Source organism: Citrus clementina, unplaced genomic scaffold (genome assembly GCF_000493195.1).
Source record: "Citrus clementina cultivar Clemenules unplaced genomic scaffold, Citrus_clementina_v1.0 scaffold_4, whole genome shotgun sequence".
NCBI classification, from domain to species: Eukaryota; Viridiplantae; Streptophyta; class Magnoliopsida; order Sapindales; family Rutaceae; genus Citrus; species Citrus x clementina.
In genome coordinates, this window is record NW_006262274.1 from 9,535,748 (window position 1) to 9,560,421 (window position 24,674).

The 24,674-nt window shown below is 34.2% G+C and overlaps 1 protein-coding gene and 1 long non-coding RNA gene across 3 annotated transcripts; one reads left to right on the plus strand and one right to left on the minus strand.

The window, feature by feature from the left end:
• Positions 1–8,337: 8,337 nt before the first annotated feature.
• LOC112099242 lies at positions 8,338–11,570 on the plus strand. Its single transcript, XR_002906042.1, has 3 exons — positions 8,338–8,421; positions 10,370–10,464; positions 11,523–11,570. It is a non-coding gene; the product is annotated as an uncharacterized LOC112099242 (long non-coding RNA).
• Positions 11,571–11,687: 117 nt separating this feature from the next.
• Positions 11,688–24,491, minus strand: LOC18043654 (transcriptional activator DEMETER). 2 transcript variants are annotated; one of them, XM_006436621.2, is made up of 20 exons: positions 24,405–24,491; positions 23,037–23,922; positions 20,154–22,229; positions 19,681–20,034; positions 18,791–18,881; positions 17,300–18,698; positions 17,104–17,183; positions 16,927–17,011; positions 16,745–16,836; positions 16,597–16,665; positions 16,436–16,472; positions 16,263–16,345; positions 15,554–15,991; positions 15,144–15,180; positions 15,009–15,066; positions 14,621–14,760; positions 14,452–14,517; positions 14,162–14,276; positions 14,027–14,065; positions 11,688–12,075 (listed from the first exon to the last, which is right to left on the minus strand). In XM_006436621.2, the coding sequence occupies exons 2-20, from the start codon at positions 23,749–23,751 to the stop codon at positions 11,960–11,962; spliced, it is 6,090 nt and encodes a 2,029-aa protein (XP_006436684.1). In that variant the 5' UTR covers positions 23,752–23,922; positions 24,405–24,491; the 3' UTR covers positions 11,688–11,959. The 2 variants fall into 2 exon arrangements, with proteins under 2 accessions (XP_006436684.1, XP_024042215.1); XM_024186447.1 differs by having other exon boundaries at positions 23,037–23,977; positions 24,405–24,490.
• Between the last annotated feature and the right edge of the window lie 183 nt (positions 24,492–24,674).

Here is a 24,674-nt window from a genome sequence, read left to right on the forward strand (position 1 = left end):
CCAATGGCAGCTACTCCCAATAGACAATTCAAGAATATTTGTGTGCTTTCTGGATTTAACTATGGCAAACATAAAGAGTTCGTTGAGGCAGCCATAGATCTTGGTCGAAGCATAACAGAGAGAAAATTACACTTGGTGTATGGAGGAGGTAACCGAGGGTTATCAAAATTGGTCTCAGAAGCTGCTTTTGTTAGAGGAAGTCAGGTATTAGGCATCATCCCAAGAGCCCTAAAACCTTTGGGCAGTTTGTCTGACCCACCAACTGGAGAAGAGTTAGTCGTCTCAGGTATGCAAGAAAGAATAATCGAAATGCTTAATCATACTAATGCTTTTATTTTCCTTCCAGGAGATCTTGCAACACTAGAGGCACTTATCACACTAGCATCTTGGGCCCATCTACACATTCACCAGAAACTCATCGGTTTGTTAAATGTCAATAATTTTTATGATGACTTTATCGCATTTCTTAACCATGCAATAAAAAATTATTTCGTTCCTTCTAATGCGAAAAAGCTTTTCATTTGTGCTCACACTGCTAATGAGCTACTTGATATGTTACAAGCTTATAAACTGGAGCCAGACCCCTGGACCTTTGTGTTGGAACGTCCAAATAATGATGGTAACAGTAGCCGCAGTAAGAAGTACAAATTAAATCTAACTCTCCGCTTGTAAGTATTTTCTTCTGTGTTGCACCACTCAGATGATGCCTTCTAAACTCTACTTCTTTCCTTTCAAACATTAAGAACAATGTTTCATTCTAGTTGGGGGGAGGGAATAGTCGACAATTATGGAATCTTGGTTAAGTGTTTACTGATTTTTTGTTGTAGAAACTAATTGTTGCTAACTTTTTGTGTTGAAGATGGCTGAATATGGAGTATAGTGACTCTAGAAACACATCTTCATCGTTTAAAAAAAAATTTCAAACATTTTCTTTTTCTTTATTATGTTTTGATGTTTATTTTTCTTTTTCTTTTTAATTTCTCCTTTATAAATATACATTTTCAATTTTTTTGAGTCGAAGATAGCTAAATATGGAGTGTAGTGCCTCTAAAAACGCATCTTCTTAAGTTATAAAAAAAAACCATTTTCGTTTTCTATCATTTTAAGTGTAACTTTTCTAATTAGTTTTTCTGCATTATTTTCACATTTCTACATGCATATTTTCCTTTCATGTTTAGAATAGGTTGGGGGGTAGGATGTTGTTTAAAAAAAATTGTGTGATTTGTTTTAACATTGGATGACATGATTAATTTCAAATTTTAGTATTTGTATTATCTTTGGTTTTAAGTGATGTTACACTATGTTTGCTACTCTATATGTTGACGTCGGAGACAAATATGAGTTGCTTGAAGAAATGATCATGTCATAATAAATACCAAGTGAGTTTTTGAGCTTATTATTTTTCTTGGAGAGTAACCATTTTGCCCATTTTTTATACAGCTTAGCAGTTTATTACTATATACACGATCTCTAGATTTCTTTTGAGTTGACCCTTAAAAAAATATTGTAAAATTAAAAAAAAAATGTGTGTTGCTATATTTGGAGGCCCATCTAACTAGTATATGTGGAAGATTATTTAGAACCCTAAAAGATGATGGAAATGTCATCTTTGATCTGTTTGAGCCTTTCTAACCATCCCTTTTATAAAATATCCATAATTAACCATTTTGAGCCTTTAAAAAAATATATTTTCTTTGTCAAACTTATCATCTTGACCCACTCTAATTTGGAGTATTACCCAATATCTTACATGTTCCATCACCTATTTATGTTTGAGAAAGATGTAAATAATTATTTTGTTCAGTGAAGTTATGCCAAACAAAAACAAAAAAAAAGAAAAAAATTTGTTGTTTAAAAAAAACAATAATAGGTGAAATCCACCTTGCAACTTCCAAAAAAAAAAAATCTCTACATATTTCTCAAACATACACTTTGTTTCCCTTCCTTTGTTAGCCATGTCCCTAACCTACGTTACGTCCTAATAAAAATCCTTTTTAATTTTAGGGAACTATAGTCTAAAGTAGAAGCTAATTATATGGGCTAAAAAAATGTAGTGGTGCATAAAAAAAATACATAAATTGGGTTTGACTAGCATTTTTATTTGACTTGAGATCGTATTATTTTTAAGTTGAGGGCATATTTCTTTCATCTTGGTGAGAGCATATCATATCACTTCTTTATTATTTTCTCTCAATTACCATTCATTGAAGTGACTATTTTTATTGGGTTTAATTTCTTTGTGAGAGTGTCACTATTTCCAGTGAGATTTTGGGGTTTGACATATCATTCTTGAAAGTAGCTATGACAAAGTCTACTGGGCTTATTTATGTGGATGGTTGATGTGGGTGTGATGTTTCTTTAGACTGGAGATAATGCTTATACTTTTATTTGATTACTATAATTAGTCTGATTGAATAAACATGATTGTTAAAAAAAAAATCATTTTGGATTTGAATTTTGTTTTCGCTTTATTTGCTAGGGACTAGTAATAAACTGGTTGGGGGGCATGTTGAATGTTAGAAAATGTATATTTATAAATGAGAAAATCATCATTTTACACTTGAAGTTTTATTAACACCCTTACTTTTATGTATTTAAACTTCTTGTCATTTAATTATGTGTGTTGTATTATAATTAAGTATTTTATGTATTTTAGGGGCATCATAGTCATTTCACAATGAACAAGAGATCAGACGGTAAAACAGACATCACTTTTGAACTCAGGACGGTCGAAAACCTTAGGAGGAGAATAAAAGGAAAAATGGCATTGTTCACATGTACAATACTATTCACATGTACGGTACTGCTACGTTACTGTTCACGATATTGTTCACATAGACAGATTGATGATGTGGCATTGACTAATGAGGTGTCACGATCTTGTTGGACTAAAATTCTTATGCACTGTTGATCGATGACGTGGCAGCATATCAGTGGACCAAAAATCTCGCGTACGGTATATGCATTACAGAGGATTATTTTCAACCAAACCGCGTCATTGTTCAAGCCAGGTCAAACCGTGTTATTGTTCACCCGCGTGGTCAAACCGCGTATTGTTGACTGATGACGTGGCACAATCTTGAGCGTCTGAAATGTTTTCAATCTGATGGCCATGATTTACTCAATGTATCTATAAAAAGGGGGCTCTTTACCCCTAATTTGATATATTTGGATCCATTTTTGGACTCTAATTTCTGTAATTCCTTCTCCATCTTGTATTTTCTACGTATTTTAATAAATTTCCATTTTACCCCTAGTTCAATTATGAGTAGCTAATTTTCTTTTAAGCTTGGGTTGAAGGTGAAGTCTCAACATGTGTCATGGGCTTTATTTGGTAAATTTATTTTCTCTTCCCCTCTAGTTTTTATGGATGTTTTGACTTCTCGTCCACAAATAATAATAATCTTGTTTAGTACCGCCTTGGTTTCACCGGCTCCCTAGTACAAGGCTATTATTATTTGGCACGATAAGCCCTTAGCACCATATTAATTAGATTGTGGTTCATGAGGTGTGGATTCCCCCCTCATGATTTAATTAGTATTAATAAGGAATATTTAGCCCATGGTACATGTTGATACAGATCTAGATACTCAAGTACGTCAATTTAATAGATTTTCACCTTAATTTATTTTTGCCATCTTAATTTGAATTTTAGGATAATCCAAATCATTTTCACTACAAATCCAACTACCCATTTAGAAAATTAATTCTACACACAATTAAAATCCACCTCCTCGTGGGATCGACACTCGTCACCATTAATCTATTCTACAATAGATTCGTGCACTTGCGAGTTCAATAAAATTTGCACAACAGTAGACACAAAGGTTCAATAAATTGCCTACCTCCACGATGCATAATGTAAATGCTAACAATATAGAATAATTGTACAAGCCTATTGCTTAAGTTTAATCCTAGAAAATCCTTTTATCCCTTGTAAACCGTTCACTCAACTCACAAAGAAAGACTCTTAAAGCTTATACACATGCTAATTTTCCATACCTCAGTCATATATTTTATTGCCATTAGAAGTTGTCATTGGATTGGTTTTCTAGCACTTGAAGCCAACTAACTGGGAAGTGATCTCAGCAAATTTAACGAATCAACAAATTCAGCAACTTGAAGATGCTCTGAATCAAGTGAGGTGCCATCTATTCGCAAGTTGTTGGGCACTTGTGCCACTTGTGCAAGTTCATGGCCTGCAAGCTAACATTGTAATGTTGTATTGTACTAGTACATTAGTGCAAATGATATTCTCTCCCTTTTATTCCATTTGTTTTCCCATTTTGTTAAAATTCACATAATGATAGCATATTAGTTATGTTAGATAGTTTTAGTTCTAAACTCTTATAAATAAAAAATAAAAAATAAAATGTCCACGAAGAAATAAGAGATCATAAAATTGTTTTAAAAAAATGTATTTTAGTAGCTTGCTTCTTTTTGATGTCAACACTTAAAGGTGGCCAACAGGTCAGACGGCATGTGGCATGGCACGGGCATGACATATGTTCGTATAGCGCAGCATAGTACAAGCATGTTTCGGTACGACATGCGACACTGCATGGCACACACGAGGGTTGGGCCAGGCTAAGAATTTTAGGCACATGAGTCTTAAAAGCACAATACGATTAGAGATGTACCAAAGTACGGTACACGAAAAGACAAGTGATAAGCACGCTTCATTGGTGGGTTAGCATACAGCTCATTGGCCATCAATAGAATGTAAAACAAAGTATATCAAAGCAAAATTTTTTTAATAAAAATAAACATAAAATACTATGATTTTACAAATATCTTGAAATTAAATTATTTAATATATTTTATTAGCATAGACTTATAAAATTTAATTGAAGTCTTAGTTTAAAAAAATTATAATCGTTTAATGTTTAAAATTTATTAAATGAATAAATGATATCGTGATTTTAATAAACAAAATTATAAATATCATGATTTTATAAATGATAAATCTAAAATTTTACAGCATTAGTATTTTATTTATGAAATCATAACTTACTTATAAAATAAAAGAGATATGTTTCAGTTGTGAATGAAATATTGTTGTTGTTGTTATTACTATAAGATGATTATTATTATTATTATTATTATTCCATGGGTTGATGGGTTTGAAAAAACACACGAGACATGTGGACATTAAAAAAAAAAGAGGAAAATCGGGTGGTGGGTTTTTTTGGGCATGGCATGCATAGGTTCATGTTGTGAACTAAGGATGGCAAAAATCCCCACGGGGACGAGTACCCTTGGGGATTTTCTCCATTCGGGGAGGGTGTGGGAATAATTTCATACCCAATTTCTTATTCGGGAAGGGGACGGGGATGAGATGGAATCCCCATCCCCTACCCATTTCCCCATTTTTATTTTTTAAAATTACTAGTAAATAAATTATAAAATTTGAATTATAAAATTATAAATATTGGTAAAAATAAAAAAATATCAAAATATTTATATTATTAAACTTTTAGGCCTAATTAATTAATTAAAGTCCTAAATTTTTATTTAGGACATTAAAAAAACCAGGTAAATTCTATTAGCCCAAAAATTTTGTTTTAATTTTAATATTCATTAAATGTTTTAAACTTAAATCTATTTTTTATTTATTTTTAGATATTATAATTGCCCACAATGAATCACAATTTTAATATCTAATATAATATAATCTAATCTAATCTAATCTAATATTTGCTCTTAATTTGCTCCGACTTAACTATTGTATTGTAAAGGTAATAGTTCACATTTATAAAGTGTCCACGCCACCATTGAAAAAGTTAATTTTGAATCTAAATTCGATTTTATTTGTAACAATTTTGTATTAGACTATTAATTTATTCAGGATAGTTTGTAAAAGAAGTTTGTATCCCTTACATGCTGCGTTACTTACTAATTTTAATATCTAAACTTAAATCTAAATGTTTTTTATTTTAATATTCATTAAATGTTTTAAACTTAAATCTATTTTTTATTTATTTTTAGATGTTATAATTGCCCACAATGAATCACAATTTTAATATCTAATATAATCTAATCTAATCTAATCTAATCTAATCTAATATTTGCTCTTAATTTGCTCCGACTTAACTATTGTATTGTAAAGGTAATAGTTCACATTTATAAAGTGTCCACGCCACCATTGAAAAAGTTAATTTTGAATCTAAATTCGATTTTATTTGTAACAATTTTGTATTAGACTATTAATTTATTCAGGATAGTTTGTAAAAGAAGTTTGTATCCCTTACATGCTGCGTTACTTACTAATTTTAATATCTAAACTTAAATCTAAATGTTTTTTATTTTAATATTCATTAAATGTTTTAAACTTAAATCTATTTTTTATTTATTTTTAGATGTTATAATTGCCCACAATGAATCACAATTTTAATATCTAATATAATGTAATATAATCTAATCTAATCTAATCTAATCTAATATTTGCTCTTGATTTGCTCCGACTTAACTATTGTGTTGTAAAGGTAATAGTCCACATTTATAAAGTGCCCACGCCACCATTGAAAAAGTTAATTTTGAATCTAAATTCGATTTTATTTGTAACAATTTTGTATTAGACTATTAATTTATTCAGGATAGTTTGTAAAAGAAGTTTGTATCCCTTACATGCTGCGTTACTTACTAATTTTAATATCTAAACTTAAATCTAAATGTTTTTTATTTTAATATTCATTAAATGTTTTAAACTTAAATCTATTTTTTATTTATTTTTAGATGTTATAATTGCCCACAATGAATCACAATTTTAATATCTAATATAATCTAATCTAATCTAATCTAATCTAATCTAATATTTGCTCTTAATTTGCTCCGACTTAACTATTGTATTGTAAAGGTAATAGTTCACATTTATAAAGTGTCCACGCCACCATTGAAAAAGTTAATTTTGAATCTAAATTCGATTTTATTTGTAACAATTTTGTATTAGACTATTAATTTATTCAGGATAGTTTGTAAAAGAAGTTTGTATCCCTTACATGCTGCGTTACTTACTAATTTTAATATCTAAACTTAAATCTAAATGTTTTTTATTTTAATATTCATTAAATGTTTTAAACTTAAATCTATTTTTTATTTATTTTTAGATGTTATAATTGCCCACAATGAATCACAATTTTAATATCTAATATAATCTAATCTAATCTAATATTTGCTCTTGATTTGCTCCGACTTAACTATTGTGTTGTAAAGGTAATAGTCCACATTTATAAAGTGCCCACGCCACCATTGAAAAAGTTAATTTTGAATCTAAATTCGATTTTATTTGTAACAATTTTGTATTAGACTATTAATTTATTCAGGATAGTTTGTAAAAGAAGTTTGTATCCCTTACATGCTGCGTTACTTACTAATTTAATGTATGTGACTTTTATAATGGATATTAATGTACGATATATTTCAAACTTTACTTTTATTTGAATTTTTTATTTTAATATGATTAACTCAAAATCGAAAACAAAAAATGTATTAGTTATTCGGGGATCAGGAACCCTTGGAGATCCCCTATTATTATTCAGGGAGGAGATAGAGATTCTCTCAAGTAATTCTGACGGAGATATACGCAAAATATCGGAAATGGGTACGGAAAGATTGGTCTCCTCCCCTCCCCATTGCCATCCCTATTGTGAATTGTGCGGCCTTAGAAATTTTTTTTGACATGTATTCACTTGGTGGGTCATGTCGTGCCGGCCTATAAACCCTAGTGGTCCTTAATTTGATGGGCCTTCCGTGCGTTGGCCAACTTTTTCAATAGAATCCAATCAAAATTAATTTTTCAACTTCTTACATTCTTTTAGATTTGAATATAGAAAATAATATTTATTTGAAGGGTAACCGGAACTGGTTAGTGGCCGGTTCAAAACAAAATTCTCTTTATTTTTTTAATTCATCCCTAAGGACATCCCGACAAATCCTTAAGTAATATAAAAGTTGACATAATTTTTAATTGATCCCTAAGGGCAGCCTATTTCTTTGACTTTGTAGCTCAATATTTCCTTAACTTTAGAGGAAAAAATTATTTAATTATTGGATAAAAAAATTTCATCGATCTTTCTTCAGTTACATATTTTAGAAGACCTTTTTTTTTTGGAACACTAAGATTTTTGAAAAAAAAAAAGAAATTAGAAGTACCTCAACAAATCACTTTTTTTAAAATTACATAATATTCAAGAAATGAAAATTTAAAGTTAAAAAAAAAAGAAAAGAGAGAAAAAGTAAATTCGTAGAGGCCAAATAATCCTTAAAAAACGTGTACAATTAATTTAAAAACAAAACAGGAAGAGAGAGAGAGAGAGAGAGAAAATGGAGGGAAGAGGTAAAGGCGGCAAACTTTGCCCCAAAATAAAACCCTCTCTTTTCTCCATAGTTTAAACTATCAGCTATCAATTTCTACACACACGGGTACGCTCTTTTTATTTTTAATTTATTTTTTAATGTTTAATTAATATTTCTCTAATTCTCTTTTATGTGAAATCTCTGTTTGAGTGAAGCATCAATGATAGATTTCAGATCAATAATTTTTTGATATTTTTTTTTTCTTTTCCTTACGTTGGTTTTTTTCGAAGTGACCTTGAAATTGTAAAGATTTGTAATGTTCATGTGGATTATGCCTTATTGTTTAGATTTGAATCAAATAATGGCCGATTGTGTTAAAATTGCTTATTGAACTATTTGCCGTTTATATTACTGCGTTTGCAGCTCATGTCTCGTAAGATTTCACAAAGTTCGTTAAAATCACAGAATATTAGTAAATATTTAGTTCTGGGACTGAATTTATTTATTTGTAGACAATTATATACTTTTTTGAAAATTACAATCGTTTGATTTGTAGCAGATTGATATATTCTTCTTGTTTTACCCATGAGCTAGTCGATGAGTGAAGAAAGAGGATGCAGGAATAGGACTGCTTGATAAAGTGAGAAATTAAATATTAGTTGATAGTTGAACAAGGATAATTAATTGAGAAATATAAGTAATTTTATTAGGCTTAATTTGGCAACTGAAGTAATGTGAGTGCGTCAAACCACAAATCATGCAGGTCCTGATATTGAGCATTTGGTTACAGATTCTAATTTCAATGTTACAATGTTGATGTTCTATATGGCAACTCATTTATGTATAAGGTTGGCATTCAATGCTACAAGTTTGACATGAATTACGACATTACAAGTGTGATGTCCAGTGATACAAAGTTTAATGTTCCTTTGTGCTAAATGCAATTATTTTACATTTGCAGTTATAAAGATACCCAATATCAGTGGTTATTGGACTTAAGATGTAGAAAAATTCAATTAGGAATTGATAAGTATTATTTGAAACCATAAGATCAGTGGATGGATATTTTTGATATAGAAGGTTTGAGTGTTTTAAATGGAATGTGGAAATCGATGGGCACTACAAGCACATACATGTCAAATCGTATAAATGTATCTTCGCCACCTTGCAAGATCTGTGTTTGTCTTGCTTGCATACATTTATGTTTGTAAATGTTTTTTACTGTATGTAACTATGATTTTATCAATTCAAAAGAAATAGTGAATTATGAGGAGAATTTAAAGTACCGGAGAGGCAAGTGAAGGGTGGAGATAGGGGATGATGTTCAACTTTATTGATCTTTTTTTGTTCCGCTAGACCGAACAAGTAATCTTATAGAGCTCAAATTGACAATTCTTAGGAGAGACGTTGACAGGTGGAATTAGATACCTTGCAATTGTTAATGCACTAGGTTTTGTTTATTTTAGTGAATTATTATGTTGAGTTGGTTAGCATTACCAACTTCTGCCATTGTTCAGTTCGTTGTGAAATGAAGCATTCTATTGACTATCAATTTAAGATTGTTGTTGCTAGTTACATCATATTTAAAAATTCTAGCCATCACAGGAATCACCAATTAAGGCCGTATGTTCCATGTCCCTAGACGATTTATTTTATTTGGTGCCGTATGTTCCATGTCCCTAGACGATTTATTTTATTTGGTTAAGTACGAGAGGGTCTACCATGAGGATCAAAAGCTTTTTATATTAGTCAAGAGCAATTTTGGTTATAGATTGTGGAGAAATGCCTATGCTTCTCCTATCATGAAATTGATATTAGAAGAGTGAAAATTATACAGGCATTATTGACTTATGGTTTATATTAACTAACGTGGTGGAGGAAAGATGGTGGATCCGAAAATTACATTGGGGAGATTTTCTGAGCAAGATTGCCAATTTTTGGAAATGTAGCTGTCTAGGTGCCAACTTGTGCTTGGATTTCCACATTTGATATTGAGTGACATTGACTTGTGAACAAATATCGGTTACATATTCAAGATTTGAATCTAAAGGCTTGCATATTTTCAATGTGATAGGTTGACGAGGCTCGTAATCGTGACAGTTTAATTGAGATTTGTCCTAAATGAAGTTTGAGAATTGGACCAAGCTTAATTCCAATATCTATTCTCAGGTTAGTGTGCTTGTCTCTTTTGTCTTCTTCAATGATAGTGGTGGACATTGGTGAACATATGTTTGTATTATTGATCTTCCAATATTAATTTTCAACAGTTTTTGACCGTTTTCCAGCTTGGAAATTTCTCATTAAGAAAATACTCAGAAGTAAATACACATTAGCGTGAATGGCTTGTTTTTTTGTCTTGTTGCTGGTGGATAATTAGTGTCTCTTTCTATAACACAATAGAAATAATCATTTAGGCGTAGATCCTTGGAGGCAAAAATTTAGAGCTGAAAATTTTAGCATTAAAAAAATTGTGTAGATTTAGGGATTTAAATGGTGGGACTGAATAACTACTGCTATTATTCATTGAACCACAAAATATATATATATATATATAATTGAAATGAAAGGAACAATAATTGAATCATATGAAATCTTATGTTTGTGGTTATGTTGACAGCAAATTATGAAAATTGTGGTATGGCAACAGCATGGATAATTGGGATAGTTAGTCTTCTCCGAATTAAAGATGATGGTTGGGTGTGATGGATTGATCAGTGGTGTTAATGTTTTATGATGATAAAGGTGGGGGACCTGGTTGGTAGTGATGTTAGCGAATGGTACCAGTTGATTAGCATGCTAGTTAAACTTCACATGGAGTGATAATCAGTCTTCAATTTTATAATTTCTAGACTTCCTTATATTCTTGTTTGGATGCACTTGTATACTTGAGTTGAAATTTAGTTTTTGACCACTTGGACTTCTTTAAGTAATTTCAGGTTGCGATACAATAGAATTGTGTTTTAACAAAATACTCACAGAATTCAAAAGTTTCTAAATAGATGCTGAAACAAATTTGGGTAATAGAGCCATCTTCAAGACTACTGCTCTTGAGGTGGATGATTCTTTCCATGTCTATGAATCAATTATACTGTTCAGTGTCTTTGCATCTTCTCTGTGAATATGAACTTGCATTTGTTAACAATAGAGGGATGATTTATATAGCATAATATGATAATCATTTGCAGATTCTTTCTCAAAAGACTTGATAGCTTATTGTCATTTTCCAGGTTCTTGCAAATGTAGTTTTGTTCTGTAGAGTAAGAAGCAATCACTAAAATATAGGGCAGGTAATCTTAATATTCTCTTCCTCTATGTTCTTTTCTCAACTGCTAAATTAAACATGCAACATTTTTCTTGCATAACTCATGCTGTACTTATTTATTTGCTAGCACTTAAAAAAGAATCGCTCGTTTGAGCATGAATTGGAATTAATAATGTACAGTCTTACATCATGCTTAGCATGAGATCTCACCATTCATCTTAAAATTATTTTTCTGGGATTAACATGCGGTGAATGCATTTTATGTTAGGAAAAGAATAATTGAATGTACAACAATGTGTTAGTTGAAATTCATTTTCCTCCCTGAAGTCAACAATCTTTCTTTCCTGTCTGCTGGATCTTTATTGGTTTTCCTTCCGGCAATCTTCTCTGTGTTATGCCTGCTTATGGTTTGTTTTTGTTTCTTGCTTTCACCAATTTACTTGCCGGAAAATGCAATCTGGCCATAAGAGGTCGGGGTGCTCTTGATTTTTGGTCAAAACCCCTCACACAAACAAATCCTGCAAATAAATTTTAAACAGTTAGTGACATGTCTGAATTACAACTTTTAGAGCATGCCAATGTTGCTTGGGCCCGAATAAGATGAACACATGCTATGCGCTCAAACAGTGATAGTTGGAAATGGTATGTGTCAAATCACAACATTGGCTTTTAGAGCTCTAATGACGTTTTATGGCTTGACTAGTATAATGTTTGCATGTTCAATATTAATTTTAAGACTTCAAGGAGTCATTTCTTCACTTGCCTATGTCGAAGATGATAGAAGTTTTCCTTTTCCTATCTAGGGGTTTGGTATGAGCCATGTTATATTAGCTTCTTATTTCTCAAGAATATGTGATCTTTCAAAATTTGGGAAGTAGTTTAATTTTTGCTCACAGCACTAAATGATTAAGGATAAGCTTAGGTTTTGATAAAGTTCTTTTGTATCTATATTTAAGAGGAGATAAGATAAATTGCAGAATAAAATATAAAGCTCTCTTTTGTGTAAAAGATTTTTATTTATTTATTTTTTTAATTTTAAAAGGAGGAGGTAATTAAGGAACAGAAGAATGGAGGCAAAAAAGTATACACTTGAATTTTAAAGGAGACTTTCTTCTTTGTGCTTTGTGGATAAAATTATGATGGACATAGGATGTATTGGGTCTTGTACTGAAGTTATTAAAGCAATTGGTTGGTCAATGCATAAAAGGTTTTTGAGTTGAACCCGTTGATGTCTTCAGAAATAGGTTGTAATCTAATGGGTGAATGAATTCAAGGTCAAAGGTATCTGGAAGCATAAATAGCTATGTAGATTCATTTAGTTAAAATGATTTGTTGCTATTTTTTTTAACAGATTTTCCTATTATATACAACTAAATACAATTCTTTATGAATACAAAGAAATCACAATAGGATAGGTACGTAGGTTAACTTTAAAATAATTTTATGTTGAAAAATTTTCTCTATCTGTTCTTTTCTTTACATACTTTCGGTTTTGTAGTTGGTGAATAAAACTTTTGAAATCTTGAAGAGTGAACCATGATCGTTGTATAAAATCATTAAAGAAATGAAAATTGTGTTATTTATATCATACCATTAAGATAAGTTAAAGCTATATAGAAGAAACAAAGGAGAATTTAAACTCAAAACAGGAGTTATTGGACTTGGCAATTACATTTTAAATAGTCATATTGTGTTTTTATTTATTTAATTTATTAATTTATTTATTTTTTGACAAAGGAATAGGCACATTGTATTGGTCAGCTTGAAAGTGATAAATAACAACTTTTAAAGTCCATTTTGGCTGAATTTATATTTATAGTGTACAATGCCCTATATATCTATCCCTAGGGTGATTGATATGTTATGTTGGCATAGGCTCTATTTAAACTCATAAGTTATGTTCTTCTGGATTGCGTCAGTGAAGATGGAGAGTTACCATATTGCAGTGGAGTTAACTAGGCTACCTACTAGTATGTCAACTTGCTGATAGTGAAGAGTAAACAAGGGTTATCCATTTTAACTCTGCAGTGCAGACTCTATTTTTGATGATCCACACTGATAAAAAATTCCTCTTTTTGTACTCAGCCAACTGCTGAGTTAGCTTGTGGGAGTATATACCTTATTTAGTTGTTTCTTTAACCTCATTGCTTTCTGGTCGTAAACTGATGGGTGTTTATGTAATATATGAGTTCTAGGTGACCTCAACTTCCTTACAGGAGAATATTTGTTGAGCGAGAACTAACATAAAAATGAGTTGATCAATGCAGATGGGAAAAGAAGGACATGGCTGTTGCTTGTTCTCTGTAAGTGATGTACGACTTAAGTAGGATAATCTATTTCTTTCACCGAAAGCAGATAAGATTATCGAAAGAACTAGAACATTTATGCAGTTAATGGGTATTGTCATTTCCTCTCAACCAAAGCAGATAAACTAATATAATGATTGAACAGGGATTTCATAATTCTTACCTTTCCAAAAGCAGAACTGTATCCCCTCCGTTGAAAGGCCTGGTGGACAAATGTTTCTCTAAGTATATCCTTTTCAATTTGATTACTAGATTGGGAATCAATTGGAAAAAGCTTAACTTTAATTATCGGTCTCACCTTTGAATATTGATGATACAGATGTTCCAAAGTAAACCATACGTCTAGGCAGATTCCATAGCCATTCTCTTGGAACATCTATGGGGTTGAGGCTTGAGTCATGATCTGCAAACACCTGCATCATAATGGACTATGCAGTTATATCTTGAATGGTAAAACATTACTCTTTTTAGGGGGTTGGGTAAGCTAGGGTGCAGTGTTTACAAACCCATACATTGTCAGTTTAGATGGGGTTGAGTTTTATCTAAAATCTTCCAAGAAAATAAGAGTTGGCGCTTAATTAGTCTTACCTCATTAACTTGAAAGTACGTGCCATTGAGTGGAAAGCTTCCTCTCATTGCTGTTCTGCAAGGAATCTGAAGATGAGGAGATTTACACATTAGTGAAGGATGAAGGTAAGTCTTTGAGTCAGTTTGAATGGTTATCTATGTATGATGAGATCAAAATGGAGTTCCTTACCAGAAGAGTTCCTCTGACAGTCTGTGAATTAGTTTCTCTTATGCTATTGCATGAAAAACAAGTCTTCTCATCGCACAATTTACCAGATTCTTTGGACCTGCATCTACTTTCAGGAAGTTGAATGGAATTGGCAGTTTCCCCTAGTAACATGGTTCAATAATATGAGACATTACTTAGTAATCATGCAAAATAGTTTCACCTTACAGGCTAGGAACAAGCATGTATAAGCACCTATCATTTTCTATATTTCACTATTACTGGGCTGACATCACATTAACATGTTCTGTATATCTTATATATCCAAACAAAGCAGTACAGTGAATTGTTTCATGCTCAGTATTGCTGAGAACACTTTTATATCCGGGGATCAACTATGTCATTTGCGCACCTGGGGTCCATATAGCAAGGAGGTATGGACTAGGATCATCAGGTTCCCGTCTATCCATCTGTAAATTCAGTAGACTCATAGTCAAACAAATGTCATGTAAAAACACTTGACTTCTGGAATTAGAGAGAAACTAACCCCTTCTAGTAGAGGATGTGAATCTGGAAGTTCATACCTGTATCATACCAGGGAGTTAGAAAAAGTCATGCAGGATTCCGTTCACTATTAAAGCTTAATAATTGTTGAAATGGACCATTTTTCAGTTATTGATAATCGATATTAGTTATCTGGAGCTCTTGTATTGACTAGAAACTGCAGTTTGTTGTGAGCCATTTTCATGTGCTACTTACCATATGTTGAGTAACAACAAGCTTTTCTTGTGCTAAATTGAACTTGCTTCAACTTTATTCAAAGCTAATTTATATTGGGATTTCAGTCACATGGATTAATATGAACTCTACTTTATGCAAATTAGCCTATCTGAGATGTAATTCTGATTCCTTTTGGAGAAATTACTTTTTATCAAATTATGGAGGATATCCACTTACACTTGGTGCTCTGTACGTAGCCGACTCACGTTCTTCAGTTTGGGTGCTGGAATAGAAGCAGCATCTGGATTCAAAGCAACTAGAGCCTTGGACATGTCACATTCTTGTAGTTCCATTTTCTCTTGCATGTAGCTCTGTAGATTCACTGTGAATTCTTCAATATTGAGTTTTATTGTGGGGATTTCATCAGGATCCTCATAAAATGCATCCTCAATGTCACTTTCTGTTATTTCTGTGCATTCTTGTTCTGGTGTTGCTGGTTCTTCAATGATGGGTTCACACTTGCCAATTTCACGTCGTACTTCAGCGAGTGAGCTTTTCTCAGGTGAAGGTAATGGCATAGGATTGATAACTACAGAAGGGTTTCTTTCAGCCATAGTAGGCATGGTTGAACTCACTATACTCTTCTCCTCTGGTCCTGGCAGTGCAAGCCTTGCACTGATCAAACCAGAGAATAACAGTTAGTTATTACGAGCATGTACAAATCATCCAAATGGGAAGAGGAAACAAGCTGCCTAGAGGAGAGAATTTGTCTCCCTCTAACTAATTAAATAGCTGATATGGTGTTCTCTACTTTATTCTATCTGCACTCAAGGCTTTTGTGACATAGTTTTGATTACTAGGACATCTGATAACTGTCCTTATATGTTTATCTGCCAAAATAAAGTGGCAATAAAAATATTAATTGGGCAGGATGGGGGATTCAGACCTTGCAAAAGCACTAGCAAAATGTCTGCATTCTCCTCTCATTGGACATGCATTGCAATTTGGTTTACTCTTTGTACAAAAAACCTGCATAGATGTTCAAGTATAAAATGTTTATTAACAGTTACTGTTTCTTATTGGTTCAGTGGAAAATGCCAAAATGAACTGACAATATACCTTTCCAAATGTAATCAGCTGGTAGTGTAGCTCATACCTGTGTTAGATAGTAAAGCAATCAGTAAAATGTTTTGCAAAATGAAGAGCTATTATTCATTTACTTTATTTACAGGAAACACTAATCTTATGAATACAGGTGTTTCAAAGGAGCATTGTATTACAGTGTTCGTTGATCTAGCTTGCACAGTCTTGGCCAGAGATACTTCTGTATTGATTCCAATACCGGATACCTACAACAGGAATCTGATCAGTGTTTCTCAGTGGAAAGAAAATTCAGGGTTAAAAGATTAGTTGACAAACAATACTTACAGTTCCAGGAGATGTAACTGAAGCGACTCAGGCAATGGTTGAAGTGGGACCCATCCCAATCTAACTGCAATGCGTCCGACATTTGTGTCAACCTTCATTGAAAATATAAATATGACACAGATTGTCAGATGTTGATCTAGTCTCATAAGCTTCACATTTCTGTCATCTTAGTTTAACCTTACCGGAAAAGCAAGATGATGAAGTGTTAAAAGCCGCACACATTCTACACTTTTCAGCCCCAATCCGCGTATACTTAACAGATAATCTCTGCAGCACAAATCATAAGAGAAATAAAAGTATTAGTCCTGTAGAGCAGAAATCTGGAGATTTGGGAAGTTCTATAAACTTTGAGAATTTACTTTGCTTTATCAGGGGGGACGTCTCTTAACCACTCAAGGTCAATGCTTCCATGTTCTCTGACCAGTCGGTTTAGGAATTCCTGCAACATGGTGCACTCATAATCTGTCTCAAATATATCTAAACTTATATCATGATATATTTCTATAAACTCATTTGGAGTGGATCATACTTTGAGGTAGAACAGAATATGTATACCTTCATTCTCTCAGCTAGCATATTGTTCATCCCTCTTTCTTTTATAGCCTCAGAAATCTCTTTAACATTTGCACATCTCAATGCTTCATAATCTAGAGAGTCCATTCTGTCTCTGCTTCTTTCTTGTTTTCCACTATTTCTTTGAACCTCTTTTCTTAAACTCTCCCAGTCAATTGCATTCTTCTTCTCACCATCAGCCTTTCTCTTTTTTGATTTCGAAATGTTGGGATTTGTCTCATCATACACTTTATGGGCAGAAAGTACTTGCTCCACTGAATTTGGTTCGATCAATTTGTTGTCTGAGAGCTTATTTGCTACAGAGATATCATCCCCAAGATTACGAGTTTTTTCTGCTAGCATTGAACCACTTGGGACATTCTGCTCCTTAGCCAGGTCAGTATGATGCATTTGCTCTGCGATTGATATGCTTTCACATTGAAAGGTTCTCCTCTCATGTTGGTAAATATCACAGCAAGATTGGTCATATTTCGGTGGACTTCGTGTCTGAGAAGCATTTGGTTGTTGCATTGTGGGCTTCTTCAATAAAATATATGGGCTTGCTGATAGCATTTTTTCAGGTGTTGATAGTCCATTCTGTTGGACCATTGTTTCACCTATGTCCTCTGCCGGTTGTTGAGCTCTTGCATAGCTTTCATTTTTCGCCTTAGAAGATTCGGAACTGATTGAAGGCCAAGAAGAGCATTCTCCATTATATATTTCAGAACCTTCTCCTTCTAATAGTTCTGAGTATGAAGTCATGTGCGGCTCATAGTCACTGGAAAAACCCACCTGATTTTGTGGGCTGTTAAAATTGAGCAATTGAGTAAATGTTAAAGAGCTACCGAGGTTGTCTATGCTTTCCAATCCGGACTCCTGCTGGAAATTTCCTCCGTCTTCTGCTTGCTTAAACCTATGATACCCCTCTTGAAATAGTGAGCTATCATTTATGCAGCTGTAGAAGTCTTGAAACAAGGTGGCATTTCCAACCTGTTGGAAATTTGCAGAACCATTATCCAGTTTGCACCCAGGAGGAGAATCTTCTGCTTCAGAGTTGGAGCCTGAGCAGGATCTAATTCCTACATTGCTTTGGAGGATAGTCGAACTAAGAGAGTCTTGTGATGATATGATTTCCTCTTCCAATCCAATACCATGTGGCTCTGGTAAGCTTGTTTTTCCTACCCCTGACATCTCTCTTACCCTCTGATGTTCTGTCGGTTCATGGGGTGTAATAGAGCTTTGGCTGCTTCCTGGATGCCTCAAAAGTTCATGCCATTGGATGCTTTCATTTGCACGTATACACACTTCTGGTTCTTCAACCAATATGTTTGTACCATCTATGTTACATGTTCTCTTGTTTGACTTAAGAGGAAATCGTGCTGCCAAGGACATGAATGCAGAGCTGCATAAAAGGGAAGAAGTCAAAGAAATTGTCTAATTGCAAAATTTTTTTCCTTCTGTAAGTTTGGTAAATTGTACTGAACATTGAGTTACCTTGAGAGATGGTCTGAAACATTCTGGGTCAGGAAAACTCCTATCACTGAGTCAACAACTGATCCCTTCCATTTTGAGAAGCGTCTATCTCCTGTAAGAAATTGGTTGCAATTTCCGTTAGCAAAAATGAAGGTAACTTTTATATAGCACTGATTAGCAAAACTCATGTTAATTTTATGCTAATTATTAGTGCATATTATTTTTTAATCTATATAAAAATATGGCCATTGCAATTACAGAAAAGTACAGAGGCTACCTAAGAAAGTTTGTTGCATATGCCAGAATGAGAAAACTTCTTAGCAACTACCAAAAATTTTTAGAAAAATTAAAAAATAAAGAACAAAGAATACTTCTAGACTATCTGCAGATTGATAGTCAAGTTCAATGTTGTTTTCTTTTATGCATTGATCTGACTAAAGAATCCCCCTGAACCCAGAAAGTGTTTTTCCTGACTAGTAAATTTCTCTCTTGCCATCTACTGACATTTTATGAAAACATAATATGATATTTACTGTCAAAATTTGCCTTGAGTAAATTATATTTGCTAGAAAATCGATGCTAAAACATAGAACAGCAAGTGAATTTACACACATTTCATATCATTTCCTTATCTGTTTTTTGCTAAACAATTTATCTTCACAAGGACATCGCTCAGTGTATGTTCATGCATTGGTAATTTCCTCTCATCCTCTTTAGGGGTGCAGGGATACTGTGGAAAACTTCATTCTTGTTTAATTATAATTTTGTGATTATAAGAGCATGTTGTAGTGACATTTCAAGTTCAAAGGGACTTAAGGTGGAGAAGGTAACTCAAGGCTGCATATTATTATTATTGTGGAGTTACTTTATAATGATATGAATTTGGAGGCCAAAAGTATAAGGAACCATACCTTGTACAAGATGCATCCGTGCAATGAATGAATCAGCTCGTCCTTTGAATATCCTCCTTTCCTCTTCCCACCACTTCTCCTTTCCCTTATCTGTTTCTTCAAGGCCTTCACCTGCTTCCTTGCCCATCAATAGATTCCAGATTCTATTTGTCTCTGGATCAAGATCCACTTTTGGCCTTGGCTTACGTTTCTTGATGAGTTCAAAACCTTCATATGGAACAACTGTACCACCTTGTTTGTATGGAACAATTGCATATTGCTCTTGGTCCTGCACCTGGTTAATATTAAGATCTTTGAATCTATGTGTGATCTCATCCACTGAAGGAATGGGGTAAATCTGTTTAATTTCTGGCCCTGCATCAAACAATGATAGAAATTTATATAAGAATTGATTGTAGAATGTTCTGAGAAACTAAGTAGCTTAGCCTGTTGATATGCCGCAGTTGAACAAAGTCCCTTATCATGGAAAGTACCTCCTCTTTTTGCTGAATATTGCTGATTGTCAAGGAAGGCTTCCCTCTGTACGAGCTTTGCCTGATCCATTTCTGAGGAAACTGATTTACCGAATGCGGATTCCAGATTTTTCTTTACCGAGATATTAGTATGGCAAGTTTTAGGTTGCCTGTCTACAGGAGCAGGAGCTCTGCCAGGGGGAGTCAGTGGGAACAAATCACAATTTTTGCTTGGAATTGATGATGCAAAGGCATGTGGTGAAGTCAATCTGTTAGTCTCACCCATTTTTTCTGTGCTTGGATGTTTCTCAGAAGAATTATGTTGCTTTGGCATGTTAGAAGCCATAGATTGAGTATTCCAGTCGAAGAAAAGTTTATTGTACCCACTCTGTTCTCTGCTAGAAATGTTACTGCTTCTGAGGCAAGATTTCAGTATATCATAATGTGCTTGATACATAAATCCATTTCCTCTGACATCACTCACAATTTTGCTTTGAGTTTGCTTTGAGCCATCTTGAACCGCTGTAATACCAGGAGGCTTGCCTGTTATGATTGTAAGTAGTTCATTGTCAATTTTCTTTTTCTTGTGCGTCTCTAAACAATCAGCACCCTGCATGCACGTGTTCCTGTGGCATCCATCTATCTGAACCATATTTTGGTTCAGATACGACAATCCTGTTACATTTACAGCATAAGGCTGCATCTGACCCATTGCATGAGAATACAGTCTCTTTGATCCGCCAACTTCTTTTGAACTGAACGAAGTCGATGGTGCTGATTGCAGAGAACGTTGGGTCATCAGTTGTCTAGTCCTCCCTAGGTTTTCAAAATTGTCATTTTCTGGGCAGAAAGTGTGGCCAATTCCTTTTGCAGATGTATGTTGCTGGATACGAGTGTAACCGGTTCTGTGACACTGTTGGAATGGATCGGCAATGCTAGTATCTATATTACTTGGATTGACTTTTAAATTTTCCATGTGCTGGTCTTTTCTTGGAGGTTGTGAGGCTGCAACCGGTTGTCTAGTCCTCCCAAGGTTTTCAAAATTGTCATTTTCTGGGCAGAAAGTGTGGCCAATTCCTTTTGCAGATGTATGTTGCTGGATACGAGTGTAACCGGTTCTGTGACTCTGTTGGAATGGATCGGCAATGCTAGTATCTATATTACTTTGATTGACTTTTAAATTTTCCATGTGCCGGTCTTTTCTTGGAGGTTGTGAGGCTGCAACCGGTTGCATTTCCTGCATTGACATGTAAGCTGGGATTTCATTTACCATAGAGGTATCGCTATTGTCTGTTCCTGGTTGCTGGTTTTTCGTGGGCAATCCTTTATGTTGGTCTATAGGCAGAGTCAACTTCGCTCTGCCCCCACTGTTAGTTCTGCTATCCATTTCTGTGGTTTGGAAATCCAAATTCAAATTAAGAGTCCTCTTGTAACTTTGTTGCATCTCTGCCTGCTCACCAATTACTTCGATCTGGCTTTCATCTACAGGATTTTCCAAGTCAAAATTCAATTCTCTTCTGCATGATCTTTCAGCAAGTCTTGCACTAGCATCGGTTGTCTCCCTGATAATATCTGCCTTTTGAGTTGCCGATTCTTCCCGGCCTTTTCTGCGCACATACTTCCTCTTTCCACCAGGGTTAGCCCTTTTAGGAGTTTCAGCCTTTGGAGTCCCTCTGGGTTTGCCTTCTTTTACTACCTTTGGCCTGTGCTTTCTTCGTTTGGGCGGTTTCTGCTGTGGTGTCTTGTTAAGATCAATGCCTTCATTACTTATATTCTCAGAATCCCTTTTTTCTTCAAGTGGTGTTGAAATGATCTCAGATGGCACAACATTTTGCAAGATTTCATGGTGATTGTGCTGAATAGTCTCATTTCCTATGGATGTGACCAAATGCCATTGCTTGTCTTTCTCAGCAGGCGAGTTTCCTGCTGTTGGGAGATTTTCTTTCCTTGAAAACTGGTTGTTCTCCCACTTCTTCAATGGATCAGGTGTTACAGGTGAGAAAGGCAATGCGGCGGTGACGCTCAAAGCTGCATCAGCTTCTTCTCTTGATGATGAATTTTGTTTGTAGTTGGGCAGGTAAGTTACAGGGAATCCATCTGCAGAAAATGCATATTACTTTAAAACGATGAGATAATTGGAATCATGTGAAGATGAATTCTAATTTTCTTATGCATGGTACCGAAGTAATCTTGTTTTTCACAACTATTTATAATACGGTGCCTTCTATATGTTTGTCAATAAGTAGTTTCACCTTACAGGATACTGAGTTGTAATGACTAACAATATTGCGTATGCTACCCAACCTGCGAGGTGGGAAGTGGGTACTATTCTCTGCTGCATGAGATATGGAATCAATGTGTTTTATGGCAATTTATGATCGTATGTGTTCTAGGCTGTGTCCGAATGGATTTCAGCCAACCTGCTATTTTCTTTGCTATCAGACAAAACTAGCTGCATCCTATGGATTTTTAACAGAGAGGTATTCTTGCCAAAATAGTTATGATTATTTATTCTCTGATTGGTTTTTGAATGATTCAAGTTCCTACAATTCCTGAGAGGCTATCAGAAAACAATGAATAAATGAGTGAACCTCCATGGTTGATTGAAATGCACCATGAAGAAAATGATTACATCTGTAAGAAATGCTTCAATCTGTGTGGTTGCTTAGAAATGTACCATGAAGAAATTATTTCATCTGTAAGAAATTATTTTATTGTAATTTGGTGACAATTAGTTAGTACATGCTGATTCTAGTAGTTGTGCGCTTTGACATAAAATCAAATGCAGGTAATTTTCTATTCTCCCTTTATGCTTGTTTATCGTCAATACATAATTGGTAGATTGTGGCCTATCAATCATAGCAACATATATTGGCTTAAAAGACAAATGGATAAATCACTTACATTGAGGTGTTTGGTGAAAGCTGTCACCGTTCTGTAGAAGGTTTAAACCTGAGTGATGAGCTTGCGGTGTCTGGTAAAATATGTCACTGTTCAGTAACATGTCTGAACCTGAGTACGGAGCTCGGGGCATTTGATGGAAGTTGTTGGTGTTTCGTAACAGGTTTGAACCTGAGTTTTGAGTTTGGTTGTGAAGCAACAAATGACTCAAGCTGGACTCCCCCCATTTATTGGCTTGAGAGTGCGAATTCAGAAGCTGAGATCGATTTACCATGCCCGCACTCAGGACAACATTTCTGTTTGCAGAGGTAAGTGCAGCTGCATTCGTTCTTGCCAACATAGGACCTAATTGGTTATTGTTCCAACCTCCATCTTCATTATACAAGTCCTGTCTGAAGGAGGCTGCAATGTGATTGATTATTCGCTGTCTGTCAGTCACACGCATATTACCGCCGTTATACCCTTCAGTCTGACCTCCTTGTCCAATTGGACTTAAATTTGGGACAGCTCTGTTGTAATTTGGCGTCTCTTGAATATGTCCGCCAGGAAACCCTGCCAACTCTCGCCAATTTGCTCTTCCCTGGGATTCTGCATATCTGTCAACTTGCTGGGGATTGGATCTTGTTGCAATCGGCTTTTCTGGTGTTACTGGCATCCAAGGGCCCATCAACTGGAATTCTTTCTCTCGTGGAATAGGAAATCCATCCCCAAACTTCATTTCCCCACCCTCACGCCCAACAGAAAAGAATCGCTCTTTCTTCTGCTCTTCGACACTTATGACAACCAATATCTCTCCCTCTCTCTCCCAGCTCTAATTCGTTAATTGGCTAAATTTCACTGCAAATTTCTGAAATTTTGATTTTACTGCCCTTTCCTGTCACCCCATTGCCTAAATTTATCCGCCAAAACCCAAAAGCACATTTGTCAATTCACACACTCCCCGCCTAAACATACCAAATAAACAAGAAAATAGGCAATAAAGAGAAATAAAAAGCTCCTCTTAGTTAACAAACAAAAAAAACGTAAATTTTTGTTATAAATGCCGCATGATCATGCCCAGATTGCTCAACTAGAGACAGCTATAATCCTTATCCTTAGCTAGAAAACATGGAAAACATGAATAGCAATGGAAATAAAGAAAAAGCAAACAAGAATAATATAGCAAACAACAAAACTAAACAGAATCAGATTATATTAGCTGAAACAATGAATAAGACTGTAAATATAAAGATATTGCCAAAATCTTGAAAGAATCTTTTTCTTTGATACACAAGAAATGTAATAACTGAGATGGGTATCAGTTAATATGCATGAATTAAGTAATAAAATAAGAAAATATTCAAAAATGTAAACATTAGCAGGTGAGCTCACCGATCTGACACTGAGCCTGGTAGCTGTTATTGGAAATGCCGGAGAAAAAAAAATTTGAGTCAGTCTTCACGGTAACTAGAAATAAGAAAGAAAGAAAGTAGAGAGAGAGAGAGAGAGAGAGAGAGAAAGGAAACCGAACTGAAGCCTATATTCTTTTATATATTAAAAATAAAAATAAAACAAATTATACTAGTTTGGGCACCACCTTCTTGTTTTTATAAAACGAGCACTCCCCCCCCCCCCCCCCCTAAAAATTTTTAGGAGGGGGAA